The following is a 20,060-nucleotide window of genomic DNA, read 5'->3' as shown; positions in this document are numbered from 1 at the left end:
TTGTGTGAGCTTGCTTTGGCTTGACAAACTTTATGATGTTATTTATCCGTTTTTTACTTTCCATTTATGGGGGTTTGTTTTAGAGAAAAGGAAATCTTGACAGTCTTGAAAATCCTTTCTGTGACTTCAAAGAGATGAACTTCTGAGCTGCAACCCTCAGGATCTTTCTTTCTGTTTTGCTAATGCCTGACTTGCTCTTAATATTGATTCTTTCATCAAAATAAACAGCACAGCCCATGTAGTCAGAGTTCTGGACATCTCAGAATCACACATTCTTTTATTTTTAATTAAAAGAAAACAGTAAGCATTCATCTGTCTGGTCATCATACTTTAGTGTGTTTTGCACTTCCTGAAGAGAAGAGTAAATTTTTACGAACATGTTAGATCACATTTGGTAGAAATCTGGGTTGCTTCCTGGAATGCTCCTTCCTGGAACTTTCATACATGAATTAAATACCATTTATATTTGTGCCATACACGTCTGTCTCTTCATTAAAGCCACACTGGCCTTTGCACATAAAATGTATATTGGTCCACAATTAAATGAAATAAATTTTTCTAGCGAAAAATTTTAGCTTTGTTTGATGAAATATGAATAAGGGAAATTCAGTTACCTGTACTCATTAAAGCTTTGGAGATAGTATGTACAACATCTCCCCGCAAAGGATCTCTTCTTGGCAACAGGCTGCATTTTGCATCCGTTCATTATTGAAACTTCCAGTCTGCTCACAAACTCCGTGGTACCTGAAAGGGACTACTCCTTCCATGCCAGCCCCACTCTTGTGGATCCAGTTGTCTTATACTTGTTTGTTAGTGTTAGATATCCTTAAAGGCACAAAGGAACCAGTAAATCCATGCAAAATGTGCAAAATATGGAATTTTAATAATTTTCCTCTCAGATGTTCAATTAAGAGTTAATAGGGGGTGAAGCACTGTTTACTGCTAAACTTTACTGACGACCCAGAGAAGACTTCCGTTAGTTTGTGTAATATGGAGTGAATTATTTCTTCTTTTCCTTGCTGTGTTTCCAGTGCTCAGGACAGGCTATAGCACAGCATAGGCACTTTGCACATGTTTTTTAAATGAATAAATGATACCACACTTTACATTTACGAACTGGGGAGAATAATAGCACTTGGCTCAGTGAGTCTTTTGGCTTTTGGATCTTAGCCTGTGACATTTGCTGAGTTTGTTTTGAGGGGATTTGGGGGCATCCATGACAATCAAAGCAGAATTCTTCTGATACCAATGTTTGGCTTTCTGCTTTGATCAATAGACTTATTATTTGCCCTTGAAACCTCTGTGGTGCTAGGGAATCACAGACATTCCTCAGGATGATTTACAGGCAGTAAATAATCTGTGCTGTCCATTGCTTGCTTCATCACTGTCTGCCCTGTTCATGAAACCCTGGAGGCTCAATGGCCCTAAGGCTGGAGCATGGCGGACATGTGAACTCCAGTTACAGATGTTTGTACATAGAACATGTCTCTCAGTTTCATTGTTACTCTAATATGCATCCAGGATTTATCTTTAAGGACTGACCCAACTGTAGAAGTTATTTTCCATCTGACTTTATTATAGTTACCATATCATTTTTTTTTACCTCTGTTGTATGCTAGGCGATACATATATTATCTCATCTAATCTTCACAGCCACCTCTAGTAGATTATACCTTTTTTATAGATGATGAAACTGAAACTCAAGGAGATGAAGCCTATTCTCTGAGGTCACATAGCCCATGAGCAGTGGGGCTTAGGTTTGAACTCAGGTCTCTCTAGACACAAAGCCCTTAGCTAAGTACACCATGACATTTTCTTCATCTAAAGGGCTTTTCTTCTGTATCTGCAAGTGTTTTGTGTTGAAGTTAGTAACATTTTGCAAAGACTGGTATGTTTCTCATACCATTCAGAGATGAATTTTAAATTTCTTAACAGCATTGTAAATACATGAAATTTATAGTGACAAACCTAGCCAGATTACTTTCTTGTTATCCATCCATTTAGTAAATTTACAGTTCCCATTAATTTTAATCTGTCCTTATTACCTGTTTTATATAATAAATATCTCTTAGTCATGACAGACTGAGTATAGATCACCTGAAGTAGGCTCTCTCTCAATAAGCAGAGTTGCAGCTAAAGATTTGTGAATTAATTGGGAAAACTGCAAATCAGGTAGTCAGTGAAATAATTCATTGTCACATCCAATCAATAAACTTTGTAAATCAACTCATTTAATTCAAAAAATGATCTATATAGATCAAGCAACCAATTAAACAATTAGCATACACTTTGCAATTAATTAATTTAAGCATCAATCATATAATTAAAACTCCAAATTTAAGCTACAGAATTTAGAATTCTAATGCCTTGTGAACTATTAGGTTCATGCTTCTGAATGCTAGCAGATTTGCAGTTTCACAATCCAGCTTTGGTACAGGATATTTTAAAGTGTTGAAGTTGATTTCAGTTTTATACTGTCTTTATGTTGGCATAGTTTCCTACCCTTTCTCAGCACATTGTCTTTTTATTTCCCTCAAAGAAGGAGGAGGAGGTGTGTGTTAATTCTAAACTAGGCAAAGCTGGAATCTGGGAGTACTAACTGGGCATTCTAGGAAAGTAGTTGAGAAGGCCAGAGATAAATCTGGTCATTTGCTTTTATTCTGTTAAGCATCCTTGATGTTTGGAATCAGAGCCTGCCAAGTGAGTCTGCTATTCTTCAGAGAAAGGAGAACTGTAAAGATTGTTCTTGGTTACACTGAGTATGTCTTCTGAGCTAGAGCACAGATAGTTTCTTAATCCTGAACATGAATCAAGAGTTTCTGACTCCTCCCCCGAAATAATTTTTTCCTGCCTTATAATTTTCTTTGTCTCTCTTTTATGCTACTGATTTTATTTACATCCATATTATAGCTATTGTAGTGCTTACTTTTTTGAAACCTCTGCCATAGTGTAAGCTTCCTTTGAGGGCGGATACTCAATCTTTTCTTTGAGCTAAGAAGTTAAGTTCTGTGTCTTATCTACAACAGGTGCTCAGTAAATATTTGTGGGGAAGATGGTGTAGAATAAAGGCTCCTGTTTCACGTTGTTTTTCCTCCCCCTTTGCATTGCTGTCATGTATTTTCTCTTTATCAAGTGAGGTGGGATTTGGGGGGTCTATCACCAGGCTTTGGGGTAAAGAACAACAGTGTCCCAGTTTGCTTGCAGTACACCATAGCCTCTGGTCTCTACATCCCTCCCTCACCTTGGTATTCACTTGCTTTTTGGTTTTCCTTACAGTGATAATGTCAGTGCCTACTGCCTACATATTGCTGAGGATGACGGGGAGGTTGACACAGATTTCCCCCCACTGGATTCCAACGAGCCCATTCATAAGTTTGGCTTCAGTACGTTGGCCCTGGTTGAAAAGTATTCATCTCCTGGTCTGACATCCAAAGAGTCACTCTTTGTTCGGATGTGAGTATTGACTCTGTTACTTATCTCACTATCTTATCTCTGTCTTCTAATATTTTGTATTTGGTTTTGGTTTTGTTCATCAAATGAATGGTATTTGGTATCTGGAGAGTCGACATGTAATGGTTACTCCCAGAGAGATGTTGGGGACAACATTTGCGTTGCATTTCATGCCTCTGCACCTGGATTAAATACAGACTGTGTTGTAGTAGCAAATTGTATTAGGTATATCTCTGAATGACATGTCTATGAACAAGGTCTCTGCGACTGTTGGAGCAGTTTGGAGTCCATGAAGCAAAAATTTGCTGTTTCCCTCTTTCTATTTCAAGGAATCCAAACTAAATGAAAATATGTATTACAGTTACTTCCCTCTTATACTTCTTTTTCTCTCCAACTTTGTTCAGATCAAATTTGATTTTTCCTTTTAGTTGCCTTCCTTTAAACTGAGTAGAGGTTCTTAACCTTTCCTGTACCTTTGGCAGTCTGGTAAAGCCTACAGAAGTCCTTCTCAGAAAAGTGTTTGTGAATGCAGAGGATAAAACTCACAGGAGTACAAAAGAATTCCATTATATTTAAATAGTTATCAAATTGTTAAACAAATTTGTGATTTCAAAGTAGTGATGAATATAATGTATTTGAGAAATCCGCAACAGCTGTAATGTGCTGTGACGATATCTAGGGTTTCTGTTCATGACAGAGTCACCAGCATTGCTAATAACTGCTCTGATTTCTTGAACACGTTCATAATGTAAGGAAATGCTAGATATCAGAAGTTAGTTAAAATAAAAATGTAATTTTTGTCCATTCACGTCTATAGAGCACCTGAGTCTTATTACACACATGTCCTGTTTGTCAGGGGAAAACCTACAGCGTTTTCTCAGCTTAAGCTTTTCTAACAGGCCAGGGCAGTCCCACTCCTGGCCATCTCCTGGGAACAATAGTGATCCCTTTGGCACCCCCTGCTGTTAGTAACCAGCAAATTCACTGTCCCGAAGAAGGATTGCTTTAGAGGACTTTCCCCCGTCTTTTAAAAACATTGCCTTTATTTCAGATTTTTTACTAAAAATAGGATTTTGCTACCTATGATAGATGAGTATTTTGGGTGTTTCTACCCTTGAGCAAAGAAAGAAACCTGAGTGCTAGGGAGTGAGCCAGGGAGTGGTTCCTAAAGCTTCATTATTGCCATTTCATCCCTACCATGAAGTCATGTTTTGTGAATAGAACAGAAAATATTTTCCTTCTTTTTACATTGCAGAGGCACTAAAACAACAACTTTAGAGAGTATTTAAAGTAATGTAAAAGTTACCCAAGGAATCCTCCATCCTAGTATAACTATTTTCATTTTTTTATATAATCATTTCCGCGTGTGTATATATTACAGTCTCAGTTCTAGTATTCACGTTGTGTTGTTTTTACTTAACATTGTATTACAGATATCTTACTATCTGTTCTTAATTCCTTCAGTCCACATTTATTATGTAAGATCTCAGACCTTAGATTAAAAACCTGTAGCTGCTTCCGTAACAAACTGTTGAGCAGCCAAAATAAAAGGGCTACAGAAACACTCATTTTTGTGCTGTTTCCTTTTGGGCTTCATGCAAAGACAATTCTTTGTAAATGTACAGTTGACTCTGATTTGGAAGTCTACAGATCAGTTCATCCTTGTTATAAAATTTTTCTACAGTTGTAATTATTATTGATGTTCATATTGTATAAAGTAAGTCATTTAATAAAGTAGTACTTGGATTTTACAAAAACAAAATCTAGACAGGAACAGCCCCTAGTCTCATGGAGCTTACTATCTAGTAGAGAGACAGCTGTCAAACAAATGATTAAAATGTGATGAACAATACAACAGAAAAACATACGGGGTGCAATGGATGCCTGTCTCGATGCTTAGATTGTTTCCTTGTTTTGGTTTTAATAAGTGATTCTGCAGTGATAGTCCTTATCTATATCTCTTTTATTTCTGTTAAATAACTTCCTTAGGATAATTTCCTGGGAGTAGGACTATTGGTCAGGGAAGAAGCATCTTTAGACTCTCGCTTTGTGCTGACGTATAGCCTTCTGAAAGATGTGTCTGTTACAGTGCTACCAATAGAATTCATAAAACCACCTTTTCAGTCATACTATCACAAGGTGTCATTAGAAGTTTTTTCTTTATACTTTAAAAGATGTGTATAGTGGAATTTCTGCTTGCAATTTTGTCTATTAAGTCATCACTAGAAGAATTGTTCTCATTAGCACATAGTTTTACTATGTAAATATTAACATATGATCATAGCAGTTCTTTGACCTGAAAGTTCTTTTTAAAACAAGAGCTTTAAAATCAGTGATTTTCAATAGAGTGGGGTTGTGGGTACCTTCCCAGGAGCATCTAAGACTACACAGTGTCTCACTGTGAGCCCCAGCATCCAGAGAATGGGAAGAGAGAATGGGAAAAAACTGCTTTAAACTTAATGCTTTTTCCCCACCCCCCTGAATTGCTCCCATCCCTGCACTCCCACTCCCAAACACACACACCCCAGTCAATCCTTTTTCTATTCTAAAGTCCAGAAGTTTATTCAGCTTGTCTGGAGTGTTTCTAAAGACACAAGGTCAAGTAAAATCTTTATATGTGAACATTTAGAACAAAAGCGCCAATAAATTTTCTGTTTCTTCTTTTTCTTAGTTGTCTGATGAAATAGTACAGATTACTGAGCATTTGCCCTGTGTATATTTTCTTGGTTCAACAACTTCTCATTCACCTTTCTCGTCTATATTCTAAGTTAGAAAAGCCTCTCCTGCAAGTGCAGGACAGAACTGACCTTCAAGAGTCTCCAGGGCCGTATCCCAAGCTTCAGAGAGTGAAGTCCCAGCAAGATAAGCTTCTTCTCTTCATTTTTCCCCTTTCCTCTTTGCATCTGTTTCCTAGTGGAGAATGGGCAGGAAGTGGCTGGGAAGACACTGCAGTGAACCAGGGAGAGGGAGCTAGGTTTAACAATAGAAAGTGAATTAGTATTTACTAAGGGCCAGCTATTTATGTGTTATTTCATTTAATCTGAAAATAGCCCAGTTTTTATGATGCCCATTTTAGAGACATGAAAACTGAGGCTGGGAAGTATTGCTCTCAGGCTTGGATTTGACCCCATGCCTGACCTCAAAGCCATGCTCTTTTCAGCACCCTGCTCATGGCTGAGATGTGGGGAGGTAAATCTGGTGTTGGATTAGCCATTCAAGTGAGTCCCACTGTCTTAAGGCTTTATAATGTAATGGGTAAGAGCATGGTGGCCTCCAGAGCCAGACTACTTGGGTGCTGATTCTGACCTTGCCCTTACTAGTGTGTGGGATCTTGGACAAGTTACTTAACTTTTCTATGGCTCCATTAAATGAGGGTAATAGTAATACCTACCTCATAGAGCCATTGTGAGGCTTGAATGAGTTCATATATGTAAAGCACTTAGGACAGTGCCTAGGCTAAATAAGCATTATCTAAGTGTTTGATGCAATTGTTATTATTAGTAGAAGTCCTTTGAGAACAAGAACTGGATCATTAGTACCCCCACAGCATCCAGCAAAGCTCCCTTAATATGGTAATAACAGAGTAAAGGCTGAATTGGAATAGTGTTTCCCGAACTTGGGCAGGGGGAGACATTAGAGATCTGCAGACTTTCCCATTAGCCCTCTTATGGGCAGACATCCTTCAATACAGTAGACAGATCATAAACTCCTTGAAGACAGGGTGAATACAGTCTTTATCTCTGTAACTTTAGCACCCAGCGCAGAGCTTCCTAGAGAAGGAATGAATGAATCAGCTGTCTGTGGACTGCTAGAAGGGCCCTTGGCCAAGCTTTCTGTCCCACTTGCTTTCTGAGCCCATTTAACCTCTTCAACAGCCTAGTTTCTGTCTGTTGAATACCACAGAGCCCCAGCTTGTCATCTTTCAGACGCCCTCCTACCAAGCAACGAGGAGGCTCCAGTGTACCATCTTTCCCTACCCTAAATGAGGCAGCATGGACTGAACTTACGCTAACCCAGCTTCAAGTTTCAGCTTCACTAGTAACTTACTCTAAGACTGTGGTATCAGTTTCTGTAAAGTGAGGATAGTAATCACTACCTCATGGAATTGTGGTGAGGAATGTTCTTAAATGTAAGTAATGTTCAGAGCTTTTAAAGAAAAAATAATTCTCCTGAAACTTTAATGTTTGCCCAAATTTGTTTTATTATAGTGTTACTTAAATACATACAGATGTAAAATTCTAGCTATAAATTCCATATCCTTATGCAACCCAAACAAAATTACAAATTAAATGCAAATAAAATGATAACATTAATAAAATACAAATTAACAGCTTTAATGCAACAAATGTTTTGGTAAAATTAAATCACTGATGTTGGGTTTAATGGGTGTTAAATGTTTTCCTTGTTAACTTGAATCACTTGATTTTCATATGAAAAATCAGATTACCATATTATTTTCCTTTTAAACAATGAATGTATTTGCAGGTACTAGTCCATTATTTTAATGAGCCAGTTGATATACAGCATGCACACCGCCCCCCCCCCCCCCAATTTTAAATGTTTTTTTTTATTGGAAAAAGTAGAGAACATTTCTTCTAGGATGACCAGTTGATGCCAGTTTGCCCGGGACTTTCCCTGTTTCAGAACTGAAAGTCCTAAGTCCAGGAGCGCCCTGCTCAGCCCCAGGGGAACCGGGATGATTGGTCACCTTACTTTCTGCTGTTGTCATTTGGTCTCTGCACAGGTGGCCCCTTTGCCTGATTGACACCTCTGCACAGTGTGACTTACGCACTGCAGAGCATGAATTCTTCAGAGATCAGCAAGTCTGTTCCATAAAGAGCCTTGTGCCCACTTCTCCCGTCACTTTTCTCTATTCAACAAACTCCGTGTAGCTTGCACTGATGCCATTTGGCTTTTACTAGGTCTATTGTTGTTGTTAAATAATTCTGGCTGCTGGAACACACACACCCCTAGATCTCACCAGCTTATCCCACAGGTTGGCATACTTTTTCTGTAAAGGGCCAGACCGTAAATATTTCAGACTTTCAGACCATGCTGTCTGTAACTTACCTCTGCCACAGTAGTGTGAAAGCAGCCATAGACAATACATAAATGAATGGACGTGGGCTAGATTTGTCGACCCTGGCGTATCCTGGTACGTTTATTTCTTGTTCATATCTGCCTGATGAGGGTCAGATGGCTCTCCCAGGTATTTCTCCTCTAAGCAGTAACTCAGGACTCCCCCAGCTGGGTGAAGAATGGGGAACATGGAAGACGGAGAATGGCCTATATCTGTCTATAGCTTATATGAATCCCTACGTATACAGCAATATCTATATAATTTTGCTTTTCAGTTAAAATCATATATACATGATTGTCATTGAACTAAAAATGTATCATGTGTATTATAGGTGTGTGTGTGTTTATGGTTTTCATTGCACTAAAAGCAAAACTTTTACATTCTGAAACAGCCTGTAAATTATCTGTTGACCCTGGGAGCCCATGAACCTCAGGTAGGAAACGCTATGAGGAAATTAACTCAGATGCTGGCATGTAGGAAGTACTACCTAGCTGCTATTTTTGTCAGAGGTTTATCAGTCTGAATAATTCACACTAAGGTATGTATGAGGGTTAATCTTTCTTTGGATTATTTTTTTGTTACACAATTAATTGGTGTCCATTATAAAAACATTAGAAAATATGTTTCTTCATAGAAAATTTCAGATTTCCCTTTGTTCCATCATGCAGAGATAATGACTTACTATATTACATAATGATTTACATTTTAAAAAAGGACCTAGTTAATGTAAATGAATCCCTAGTTAGAAAAGTGTTCTGTGGAAAAGAATGTGGAGCTGGATACCTTTTGATGTTCTTACTGAGTCGTGGCTGGACTGGCTTTTCCTCCCAGGCACTTGGACCCCGGGAAATCCCTAGAAATAGAGTTGTTGCTCGGGGAAGGAGAATGGATTACTCTAAAAACATGCACATTACAAGCCTACTAATAGAAACTGCTTCCTTAACCAGATCCGCAAGCGGATTTCTAGCAAGTATCCATTGTAATTGATTGATTCTGGACAGAGCAAATGTGTATATATGCAGGTGTCCCTAACTTGCTGACTGCTAACTCCTCTGAATCTCAGCATTGAAATTGTTTGGATATCAGGTGTATAGGAGGGGAGAAGTAGGGGTCAGAGAGATATGGGGGGATGGTTGGCTCTAAAACTAGTTAAGTAAGAGCTAGATCTTAGCCAGTTTCCAACATCTGAAGAAGTACTCCTTGCCAGCAATGACCAAGCCAAGGCCTGCAGGGCCTTTAGACACAGTAGGACAGGGAGAATGTCAGAGTGGACAGGAGCAGAGCTTACTTTGTCCATCTCCTCTCATCCCCTAGCATGGGCTAATTCAATCAGGATTTGTGAAACTGAATTGAATTTAAAAATGGCAATGACAAAAGCAACTGTGACGGTGTTACTGCATTGCGTGCGATGATGTTAATGTTTCACACTATGATCCTACTCTGGGGTGGGGAAGAAGGGCTTTAAGGGAAGAAAAGTCAAAACCAATAAAATGGACAGAGTTTTCCTAGATCAGAAGTCAGTAAGAGTAATTAAACTGCCCTCCTGTTTATGTATTTTACTTAAAATGTTTAACATATCAGGTGGATATGGGAAATGAACCATTTTAACCAAGAGCTGCAGAGCTGATAGAATCCAGTTAGGATTTTGCTCTTTTGGAAAGGGACCATGGGGTAGACAGTGGAGGGTCTTGCACCAGAAGCCAGGCTGCCTCAAGCAGTGTGGCCCAGGGGTCTCCCAGAGACTGCTGCAGCTTCTCTTGGCTCTGCCTAAAGGGAAAGATCAGCTGCTTTTTGGGGGAGACATGCCCCAGATTCATCGCTCTTTCCTGTATCAGGGCTTTTCAGAAAGGGTCAGTAGTTTCAGTATCCCATCTTGGTGAGATCGCCACAATGCATCCCCAGTGACCAGACCTTTATGAAAGGACGCACCTGCTCTTATGTGATGTTGCCTTGTGGTCTGGAGAAGAGGGGGGCGGGGAAGGAAAGAAATGAGCGTTTTTGCACACTCACTCAATTTGGTGACCCTGGTAGCCATTATCTCATTTATTCCTTATAAGCAACTCATTTTTGTAGTATATAAGCTAAGGATCAGAGACAAGTAGTTATTTATACAAGGTCACACAGTTTGATAAGGGGCAGAGCTAAAATAGGACAAAGAATTTTAAAACATGCCTGTGTTCTTTGTAGCCAGGCCTGGCAATATGGCTATAAATTATCCTAGTTATTTATTGTTTGCTTGAGTCATAGAGGACCAACTGTGTGTTGTTTCTTTTCATTCTGTTGTATTAGCAAACATTTTCATTGTCCAGATTGTCCTCGTGTATGGAAATGTAACATATGCAGCCCGTTTAATTTTGTATTTGTAAATCTGACTTGATTTCCTTTTTGGCAACAGCTACTGTCTAGAGAAAAGAAAAGATTTTTCTTTGTGTCTGTTTAAAGTGACAGAAATATTGGAGCAAGTAATAAAGATGGAAAGCATTAATTACATACTTCTAAGAATTTAAAGGTCAGACAAGCTAAATATGTATGTTTTGCTCACTGGAATGTCTGTTGAAATTGTGCCAGGATATGCTTTGTTCCTACTTTATAAAAGCACATATTTTAGATAGCCACATTACTTTGGTACCCCAAAATTATACCAGATTATTGCTTCAGTTGCTATATATCTTAAAAGTTTAGGTCTCACATTTCTGACGTTAGTGTGATTTGTTTCGTGATCCACCCCCTTTGGCCATGTTTAGTTGCTATGTCTCATTTTGATTTCCTCTGTTCTCCCTTCAGCTTATGTTGGAGTCTGTCAGCTGCTGCTATGTACATGTCAGGCTAGTGACTTGTAATGTTTATTAATACAATGTCAGTCTTGCTGTTGAAAAAACTGTGATGCTTCTCAGAAGGTTGCGATAGAACGAAGCGTTTGATTTCCAGATCCTGTCTGCACTGCATGGTGAATACATTCTCAGATGTTATGCAGTTCACTGACCTGACAGTTATGGAACCCCGCCTGGGACCCCATTTCAGCAGGACATATTTGAACAGAAACAGTTTGCAAAACTTTACACACTTAAACTCCTGCCAAGGCAAACTGTTAGCCACTTGAGTTTGTTATAAATACCCAGTGGCAGTGGTTGGAAGTAGCCCACGGTGTGTTTTATATTCTGAACTGAATGTGAATGTCTTTGCAGTTATACAGAGTAGTAAATAATTGAGTTTGATTAGGGAGAGGGACCTCATTATCCCCCACCTGTGCCCAGCTGGAAGGGGAGGGTCGAAATGAAGCCATTAGCTGTCTCTCTTACTGGCATCTCAAAGAGCTCAAATACATCTGTGTCTTATTTTCTTTTCTGGCACAATCAGTCGAGCAAGCTAAGCAGGCATGACCAGATTTGGCAAGTCCCAAGGACTCTGGCAAAGATACACAAGGAGAAGGCGGAGGGCAGTCATTTTGGCTTCTCACTGCCCATTAGTCTAGTGAGTTATGTTTTTGGAAAATGTCTGTTTTGAAAAAGAGTACTTTGTCCAATGTCAAACATCACATACTCACACAATATGCTTTGATCTTTAAAAAAAAAAATTGTCAGTGCAAGGGGAAACAAAATGTGGCGTTCACACTGGTGTAAACTCTCTTTATGGATAAAGTAATACCCGAAGGACTTGCTTTAAAGCAGGCATGCTGCAGTTATTTCAAGCCTTTCTCTTGCTCATATATTTTCATTTTCTACCTTGAAGTGCTCGAGAATGAACATGCATGGAATTGGGACCAGACCAGGCTGGGAACCAGAGGGAGTGTGTCTTCATCACTGTTATGAACTGGTCAGGAATGGAGAATGGAGTGTAACTCTTGGCAGCCTTTTCCCACTTCCAAAAACTAAGACTGTGGCTCAGGAAACCATGACGTTCTCCAACGGCTTTTAGAAAGGGATCTTGTCGGTCATATGGTTAGTCTTAAGAGTTCAGACATTTATAAGAATTTGTTACAGTAGAAGTTGACCTTTTCCATAGATTGGTCAGTGGTTCCCATCTGGAAGTTATGCTCTCTGGAAGTCTCTTCCCATGAGTCCCCAAAACTCCCTTGGCTACGGGGAGACTTAAAACACAGGCTTTGGAGCCTGGCTGATCTGGGTTCAAGTCCTGGTTCTTCCACTTAACTAACTGCTTAACTCCAGGCACATGTCTCAACCTTGCCAAACCTCAATTTCCTCCATTGTAAAATGGGACGGATGATAGCACTTACCTTTTCTGGGAGGACTAAACGAACAAAGTAAGTGCTCAATAAATGTTGATTGTTGTCATTTTCTCATCATTATGTATCACTTCTGTGTATGATAAAAGCTGATTTGATTATTATGTTATCTATTGCTTATTAAGCATTTAGGATATGACAGGTATTATGTTTACTGTTTTAGACGTATTTAGCCCTGGCAACAGTCTTACAAAGAATTGTCCTCATTTTGTAGATGAGAAAAGTAAAAGTTAGAGAGACTGTATCATTTACCCAAGGAAGGCAGAGCTGACTCTGTCCTGCCTTCTGGTGTTGCCACCATTCTTTTAGTATGGTATAGAGCTAAATGACAACTATGTTTTGAGATGCCCCCCCTAAGAAGCTTCTCTGGCCCCTCACCCTACCCGCTGGGTTAAGTGCCCCTGTGTTTTGGCGGCACCCGAGCTTGCCTTCATCTTTATGCTCATCACACGGAACTCTAATTCTTTGTTGCTTCTTTGTCTTTCTTTCCCACTGGGCTGTGCTACTGGGTTAGGGACTGTATTGTTGATTTCTGAATCCAAAATTGGATGCCTGGGCCAGAGGCTGCTTACTGATAGTGCCCTGATGTTGCCACCATGCCCAGCAGATTGTACATTTGTTCTGTGTTACCACTTATAATCAGTGAGGGTTGAAATCCATTTCCCCAAATAAGCGATATCTGCTGAGGGTTTAGGGGAATGGGCTGAACAGGGCCTCTTCTCTTGGGCTGATGACTTGGGACAAGGGGAACACAGGAGAGCAAACATTGTAAACTCCTGTTACTGTTTGCCAGCCTTAGTTCCAGGTGTTTGGCATTCATTGTCTGTCTTACCCTCCTGACAGGAAGTGGCCTCCTCAGTTCACGGATGCAGCTGAGGTTTCCACGTGCTAAGACAGTATTTCAGTTAGCCGTGGGGCCAGGATTTGAACCAAAGGGCCTTTAACTCCCTGCCCATGTGTTTTCCTCTCCAATATTGCCTTCCAACTTGGGTTCTCAGTCCAGCTCTGTCCCTATAAATAGAATCTCAGCTTTTCAAATGAAGATCTGTGCCCCTACTTCTCTGTCCCTTGCCACCTCTAGTTTAATGCTCAGTACAGAAGTGCTTATTGTGTTAGGTTAATGCTGGTGTGAAAACTTCCCTCTGGTAACTGAGTGGCTTTGCAGCGGGACAGAGCTGAATTCCTCAAGTGAGTAATCTCTTTTTAAAATGCCCATACGTTTCTCAGTGGTTACGAGACTTGACAGGACCTAACTTGGAATTGACTGAAGCACTCCTGATGGCATTTAGTCAGCTCCCTACAGTGAAGCTTCATCCAGACCCAGACCCAAGGAGCCATGGAAGGGCAGCTGCTTGTGCTCAGTGCCCCCATGATACCCTGCACTGGCAGAAAATAAGCTGTCTGTCCACGAGGGAGCCGAAGGAGGAGCAGTTTCTGAGCCGAGAACCTGGGTTTGTAGCCCATCTGTCTGTCTACCCATCTGCCTGTCCGTCCGGGGGCTAGTCATCCCCAGCACAGGTGACAGCCCAGAGACTGGGGTGCAGTGCCATGAGGAGGAGGGGCTGGGCCAACACCCTACCTGTCTGCTGCCAGCATTTCCCCCAAGATCGTTGTCAGCTTAGCCTCAGACCCAGTGCCCATCATTAAAGTGGCTTTAAAGGATGTATTTCAATAGACATTTTAGAAAGCCCGTAAAAAATCCTGGATATGAAGAAATGAGGCATAAAACACAGAATGTTTGGAAGTCAAGCTGAAAATTGTGGTAGCAAGTCTCCATATCCGTTTATTAAATGGGAGCCTGACTTAACAGTTGGACCTAGATGGAGTCTGAGAGCCACTTAGGTTCTGTACTCTTGTGTTTTAGAAACATTTTAAGTGCTATGGACTTGGGACCAGACCCAAAGTTGGCATTCGTCTGGAGAGAAAGGAGTGGAGTGCGAGTCCGACCTGAGGAAACTTTCATTAGGTCTGGTGGAGTGTGCATCACGTGGCTCACAACCTCTTCCTCCTTTCCATGTGCACATTTCCCCAAAATGGAGCCCAGAGTGAGATACCGCACACTCGTGAAGGCACATTCCACGCGCCGAGCTTGCCCCTTCCCTTCGCGGCTGTTTCCATTTTCCTCTCATGAACCTTGCTACCCTGGCTTCGGCACGGAGGCTGTAAAGGAAGATGGAGAGCCGAGTTACCTCAGAATGATCACTATCGTTAACATTCACGGGTGGTTCACTTATCATTCCTGACTGCACAGACATGGCAGCCGCTCGGAAGCGTCCGCAGGTGTAGCACGGTGATACATATTACATCGTGCCACAATGGATTTATGTATTCTGTAACAAAAGAAAAGTGTAATGAAAAAATACAGAAGGTAATCCTTTATTCCTCCACCACACAATTTATCAGTAATGCCTGTGGATGATGAGTGCCAGGGATTTCCTCTGCATGCTTTAACCTTGTCACCCAGGTACGTTTTGGTAAAATGACAGAAAAATACAGACTAGGGATTTTCCTGTGTTCAGAAATCTTTTAAAAGGACACTTTTAATTTATGGAAGTTAGTCCAAGCACCAGGCTTCCTTTTGAGCTTTTAGTCTGCCTTTGCTGAGAAGATAAACGTATTGGTTTGAAATAATGCTATCAGCCAGCAGCAGATTAGGAGAGAATATAAACAGTTTATAAGCAGACTCAAATCTAAAATAGTTCTGGTGGAACCCAGGCAGATGAAAGTTCGTGAGATCCAACCCAGGACAAGTTTGGGAGAGCCCGAGAACTCGTGTTCCCTTCTAGGTCCTACTCATCCATCGCCCAACATATTGTCGCAGATGGAGTGCGTACTGACTTCTGAGGAGAAAGCTGGGGAAGGCAAGTCTGAACGTGGATGATTGGCATTTGTTCCAAATACACGCTGGCCTGGTGCCAGAGCAAATACCCCCAAGTTTATAAATGCACACGGCACTTTACATTTCAGTACTCCTGCCAAAGTATCACTTACTACATCGCTCCCTAAATATAGTTTTTAGAAAAGAGCTATTTCTTATTTTGCTTTGATCAGTAAAATAAACTTTTAAAGATTGTTCTGGGATGGGGTCCAGCTTCTGAGGTAAAGAACGGCCGGGGCTCAGGCATGATTCAGTAACAGAGTGTTCAGTAAAATTAGCTTGACAGTTCTCAGGCCTGCTGTTCGATAGCGAGAACTTGACCAAGTTAAAATGGATGATCGTGCTGGCTAGACCAGCATCGGCTTTTGCTTTTTAACAAATGGAATGTCAAAGATTAAACAGCAAGCCGTATGGAGAGGAGGGGTGCAGAGATGTCTTTGTATTAGGGAAGCAAATTGCGTCCTTGGTTTTGCAATCAGCCCCCAGCCACCTGGGTGGGTCCAACCTAGGTTTAAGGCCCCTTCCCAGCCTGTCCTACCATTGGGAAGCTTTTCCATGGCTTAGCTTGGGGCTTGGCTTTTCTTTCAGGTTTCTTGTCAGTATGAAGTTCTGCCATGTTTTTTGGCTGTGTTCCCCTTTGAGATTCTTGTGGGGAAATGGGAATGCGACCAAACTCCTTGTGGCAATTCCCATGTTCCATAGTTGGAAACTTGGGTCCCATTTGTTACATGAGCTGCTTGGAATTGGCCTGTTTTGTTCCAGTGCCCAAGCATAGTGAGTAGTATTTGTGATACTTGCTCTTGCAATTAACAGTCTTAGTGAGGTTAAACCTCAGCTAGGAACAGGCTTCTTTTTTAAGGGTACTTATTCCTTACCAGTTTTTTTCTATCTGGATGACCCCCTCCCCCCAAAGAGTGATTGGCCAGCAGCTTATGAGTAGTGTTAATATTTTGTCTTGTAATTATTTACACTTCAGCTAATAATTTGTTTGACCTTCTAGGACTAAGTGGATTAAAACATTCCTACTGAAGTGTACACAGACTGTATATATTTTTTAAATGTTTGTTTATTTATTTGCTTGCCAGTTAGGAGGAGTCTGTTTTTCCCCTTATTCTAAAGAGCTTTCGGCTATCATATCCACCCCACCCCAACATTTTTCCTCCAGGGCGCCATGAGCTTTAATATGATGGTAGTATCTGCCTGCAGTGACATCTACTGACACAAGCCAAGTTTGCTGCACGATTTGGCTTGAGAACCAACCAAGGAACCCATGGTACTAGTGACCCACACAGACCCAAGTGGATTCAATTTCAAATAAATTAGAAAACCCTTCTCTAACTCTGCCCTCCCTTTCACTTGAAACTGTTCATACTAGAATGCTCTTCTTTCTCTCTCTCTCTCTCATTAGGTCTTTTTAACCCATTTTAAAATAATTGACACTTCAGTGTACTTTCTTAAACTCAGTGAAGACTGCATTACATCTCTTTGGTTGAATATTGATGATGATTTAATATTTGTCTTTTCCTACAGAAATGCTGCTCATGGATTTTCCCTTATTCAGGTGGACAACACAAAAGTCACCATGAAAGAAATCTTGCTAAAGGCAGTGAAGCGAAGAAAAGGATCGCAGAAAATTTCAGGTGGGACAGCTAGATCATATCCTGGCAACAGAAGCTTAACCTTTAGTTAAAAGTGCTGGGCGCGGGTGTGTTTGATGGCTGGCAAGATTGATTCAGGTATCATTGCCAGAAGGTTTGGTTAGCGAGACTATAGCAGAAAAGTGATTTTTAAGCTCCCCCTGGGCCCAAAGAAGGGACTGGGTCAGTGGCATATGTGAGAAGAGTGAGTTCATGTTGCTTATGGAAGCGCCATCATTAAATTGCGATAGATTAAGACAAAGCCATTTAAGCTAACTATTAGTTGGTGTAAAGCTGTCTTGAAAACTGAAAAGCTGACTTGTAACCCTAAATTTGAAGCACTGCTTTTAATTTCATATTTTCACATAATTTTCCACGGGGGAAACTTCTGGTTGTTAGTGTTTGGGGTATAAAATAAAAGAAAACATTTTTTCATTTTTACCAAATGAGGGCACCTGTAAAAAAAATTTTTTTATGATAAATCACTTGTTCACAAATACTTGTTAATCTCTAATTCCTCATTACCCAACTTTATACAGAAAATAAGGTTATAATATTAGGTGTTAATATTTAAAGGACATGAGAAAAAATCCCCAGTATTGGGAAATAATTATTTTGAGAAATAGCTCAAAGATTTGTCATGCCATAGACAACTTTAGTATAAATCAACCTGTATATGACATGTCAAATAGCTTTGTAAACAAATGAGACTTCTTAAACACCTTTGATTTCATGTTTTGGAAAGGGAAAAAAGCATGGCTCAGGTTGAAGAAAACAGTTCTGCGTTCTTTTTTAGGGGAGGAATATAATCTGTTCCAGATTTAATTAGCTATCTTCAGATGAAAGCTGAAGTTTTAATAAAAGTTAGAAGAGATAACACAGTGAAGGACACGGATGAGCTGTCTCAAGGCCATATTCCAGGGGAACGATAAGAGCTGTAAAAAATGGCAGAGGAGAGCAATTGAATGGAGCAATGAAAATCTGATTCTCATAAAAAAGAGAGAGAGAGAGATGCTGGTAGGGGCGGTTGTAGATGAGACCTGCTAGCGTCTGCAAGCAATTTGGATGCTTGCCAGGAGTCATTGTTCACCCTCGGCTGTGGCGGCTCCGTCCAGATGTGCCAACTGCACGTTTCGGCTTTTGCCAGCTGACTGCACCGTTTGATAACCAGCTCTCTGGATGCCCATCACTGGCCGCAGAGATAGAATTAAATGATGATGATCTTCCCACAAGTTGGGAGAGGAAACAATGCATATAAATCTTGATTTCATCTCAGCATGAGAAGTCTTTATCCATCATCACTCATAATGAACAAGTCGTTAGCTGGGATGAATGGTGTTCTGGTTTTTCCAAACACCTCTTTTGTTCATTTTTTGGGTGACTTTTATCCATTGCATGGGGGTCAAACCTCTTCGCATTTAAGGGATGATTGAAGTGGCATAGCCTGTCCTTCCCAGGGGAAAGGTGATATTTTGGGGTTCTAGGTGCCGATCTACTAGCATTTAAACAGCTTCAGATATTTAAAGATGTTAAGCATTCATCTGCCTTCAGGATCCTGATTTTTTCCTCTTGTTTTGTCCCTAAATTTTTTATATAATAGTGTATTTTATGACATATTCATTATGTTCTAAGATAACATTTTTCTGAATTGCCCAAAAGGAGGTAGAACTAACTTACTAACTTTTTTAACCTTCTTAATAGAAATTTTGCTCGTGCAGATTTTTTAGATCATGAAACCTCTGCAGACTTACTGGGATACAGCTGAACTAATGTCTTTTCCTCTGTCTCCAGTCTTCTCTGTCCAATTGCACAACTATTTATCTGTGTCTGTCTCCAGCAACCACGTTTATCATACACACATTTATTTATGTTCACCTTTGTGTGTGCATCCCTGCCATTTTCATCAGAGTCTTTGCCACGTCACTGGCAAAGAGTTAGGATTCATTGTCCAAAAAACAGTGATCTGCATTATTTATTCCTTTTCATACTAAATAAGTCAATTGAGATTGATGCACTTACATAAATTACTGTCCATTTTCTTGATCCAAAAAGCTTTTTAAAGTAAGAAGCTCTTTCTATTGCTTTGTTAAGTGTGGTCTCATGAAATAGAAGGATCTTCAGTTTGGCAAAGATGTTTATTTGTGGTTAGCTTGGTAAAGGCAGGGTATATTTTGCATTTTTGAACTTTGTATTGTGGAGTGGACTTGTTTTAGAGGGTGATTAATGAAGAGGAAAATCCTCCTGTCACAGAGAGAATCACAAGTACATTTACTAAAAAAAAAAAAGTCTGTTCATGCTCACAGTTGGCTATGAAATACTTATTACTTACCCATTATGGCGTATGAACTTAGTCATGAACTTGGTGACAGGAAGTGCCAGGGAGGCAGCACTCAGCCTGCACTTCCTAGGCCTCTGCCATAGTGACCTGCTCGGTATTTGCAAGAAGGTGCCTGCAACGCCCGGTGTCTGGCTCAGCCCTGCCCAGCTGAGCACAGAGCAGCACTGTCTCTGTGCTACTCTTACTTAACTTGAGAAGGAAGAGATGCCACCTGAGATTAAACAACACGTGCCACGTGACATCAAGAGTTCTCGCACTATTTGTGCGTTAGAGGTTAGTTGTAAGCTTTCAGAAATCCTTTGATAGGCTGGCAGTGAACTTTAGCTGCTCACTCACAAACCTTTAACATCTCTCATCTTTTTTTCCCGCTGACCATACAGCTCTATAATATTAATAAATTGAGAACTTAAACTGTTTCATTATCAAATCAGGAT

The 20,060-nt window shown here is 40.3% G+C and overlaps 1 protein-coding gene across 12 annotated transcripts in view; it reads left to right on the top strand.

The window, feature by feature from the left end:
* Window positions 1-20,060, top strand: part of MAPKAP1 (MAPK associated protein 1) — a 209,748-nt gene that overhangs the window by 106,541 nt on the left and 83,147 nt on the right. For all 12 annotated transcript variants that reach the window (XM_064490513.1, XM_010984339.3, XM_031450461.2 and 9 more), the window contains 2 exons: window positions 3,277-3,453; window positions 17,182-17,291. In XM_064490513.1, the coding sequence (XP_064346583.1) occupies window positions 3,277-3,453; window positions 17,182-17,291 (287 nt within the window). The remainder of the gene's footprint in view (window positions 1-3,276; window positions 3,454-17,181; window positions 17,292-20,060) is intronic.

This window comes from Camelus dromedarius, chromosome 10 (assembly GCF_036321535.1).
Source record: "Camelus dromedarius isolate mCamDro1 chromosome 10, mCamDro1.pat, whole genome shotgun sequence".
Taxonomy (NCBI): domain Eukaryota; kingdom Metazoa; phylum Chordata; class Mammalia; order Artiodactyla; family Camelidae; genus Camelus; species Camelus dromedarius.
The sequence above is the reverse complement of the archived record's forward strand: the minus strand, read 5'-3'. Positions and strand labels throughout refer to the sequence as shown.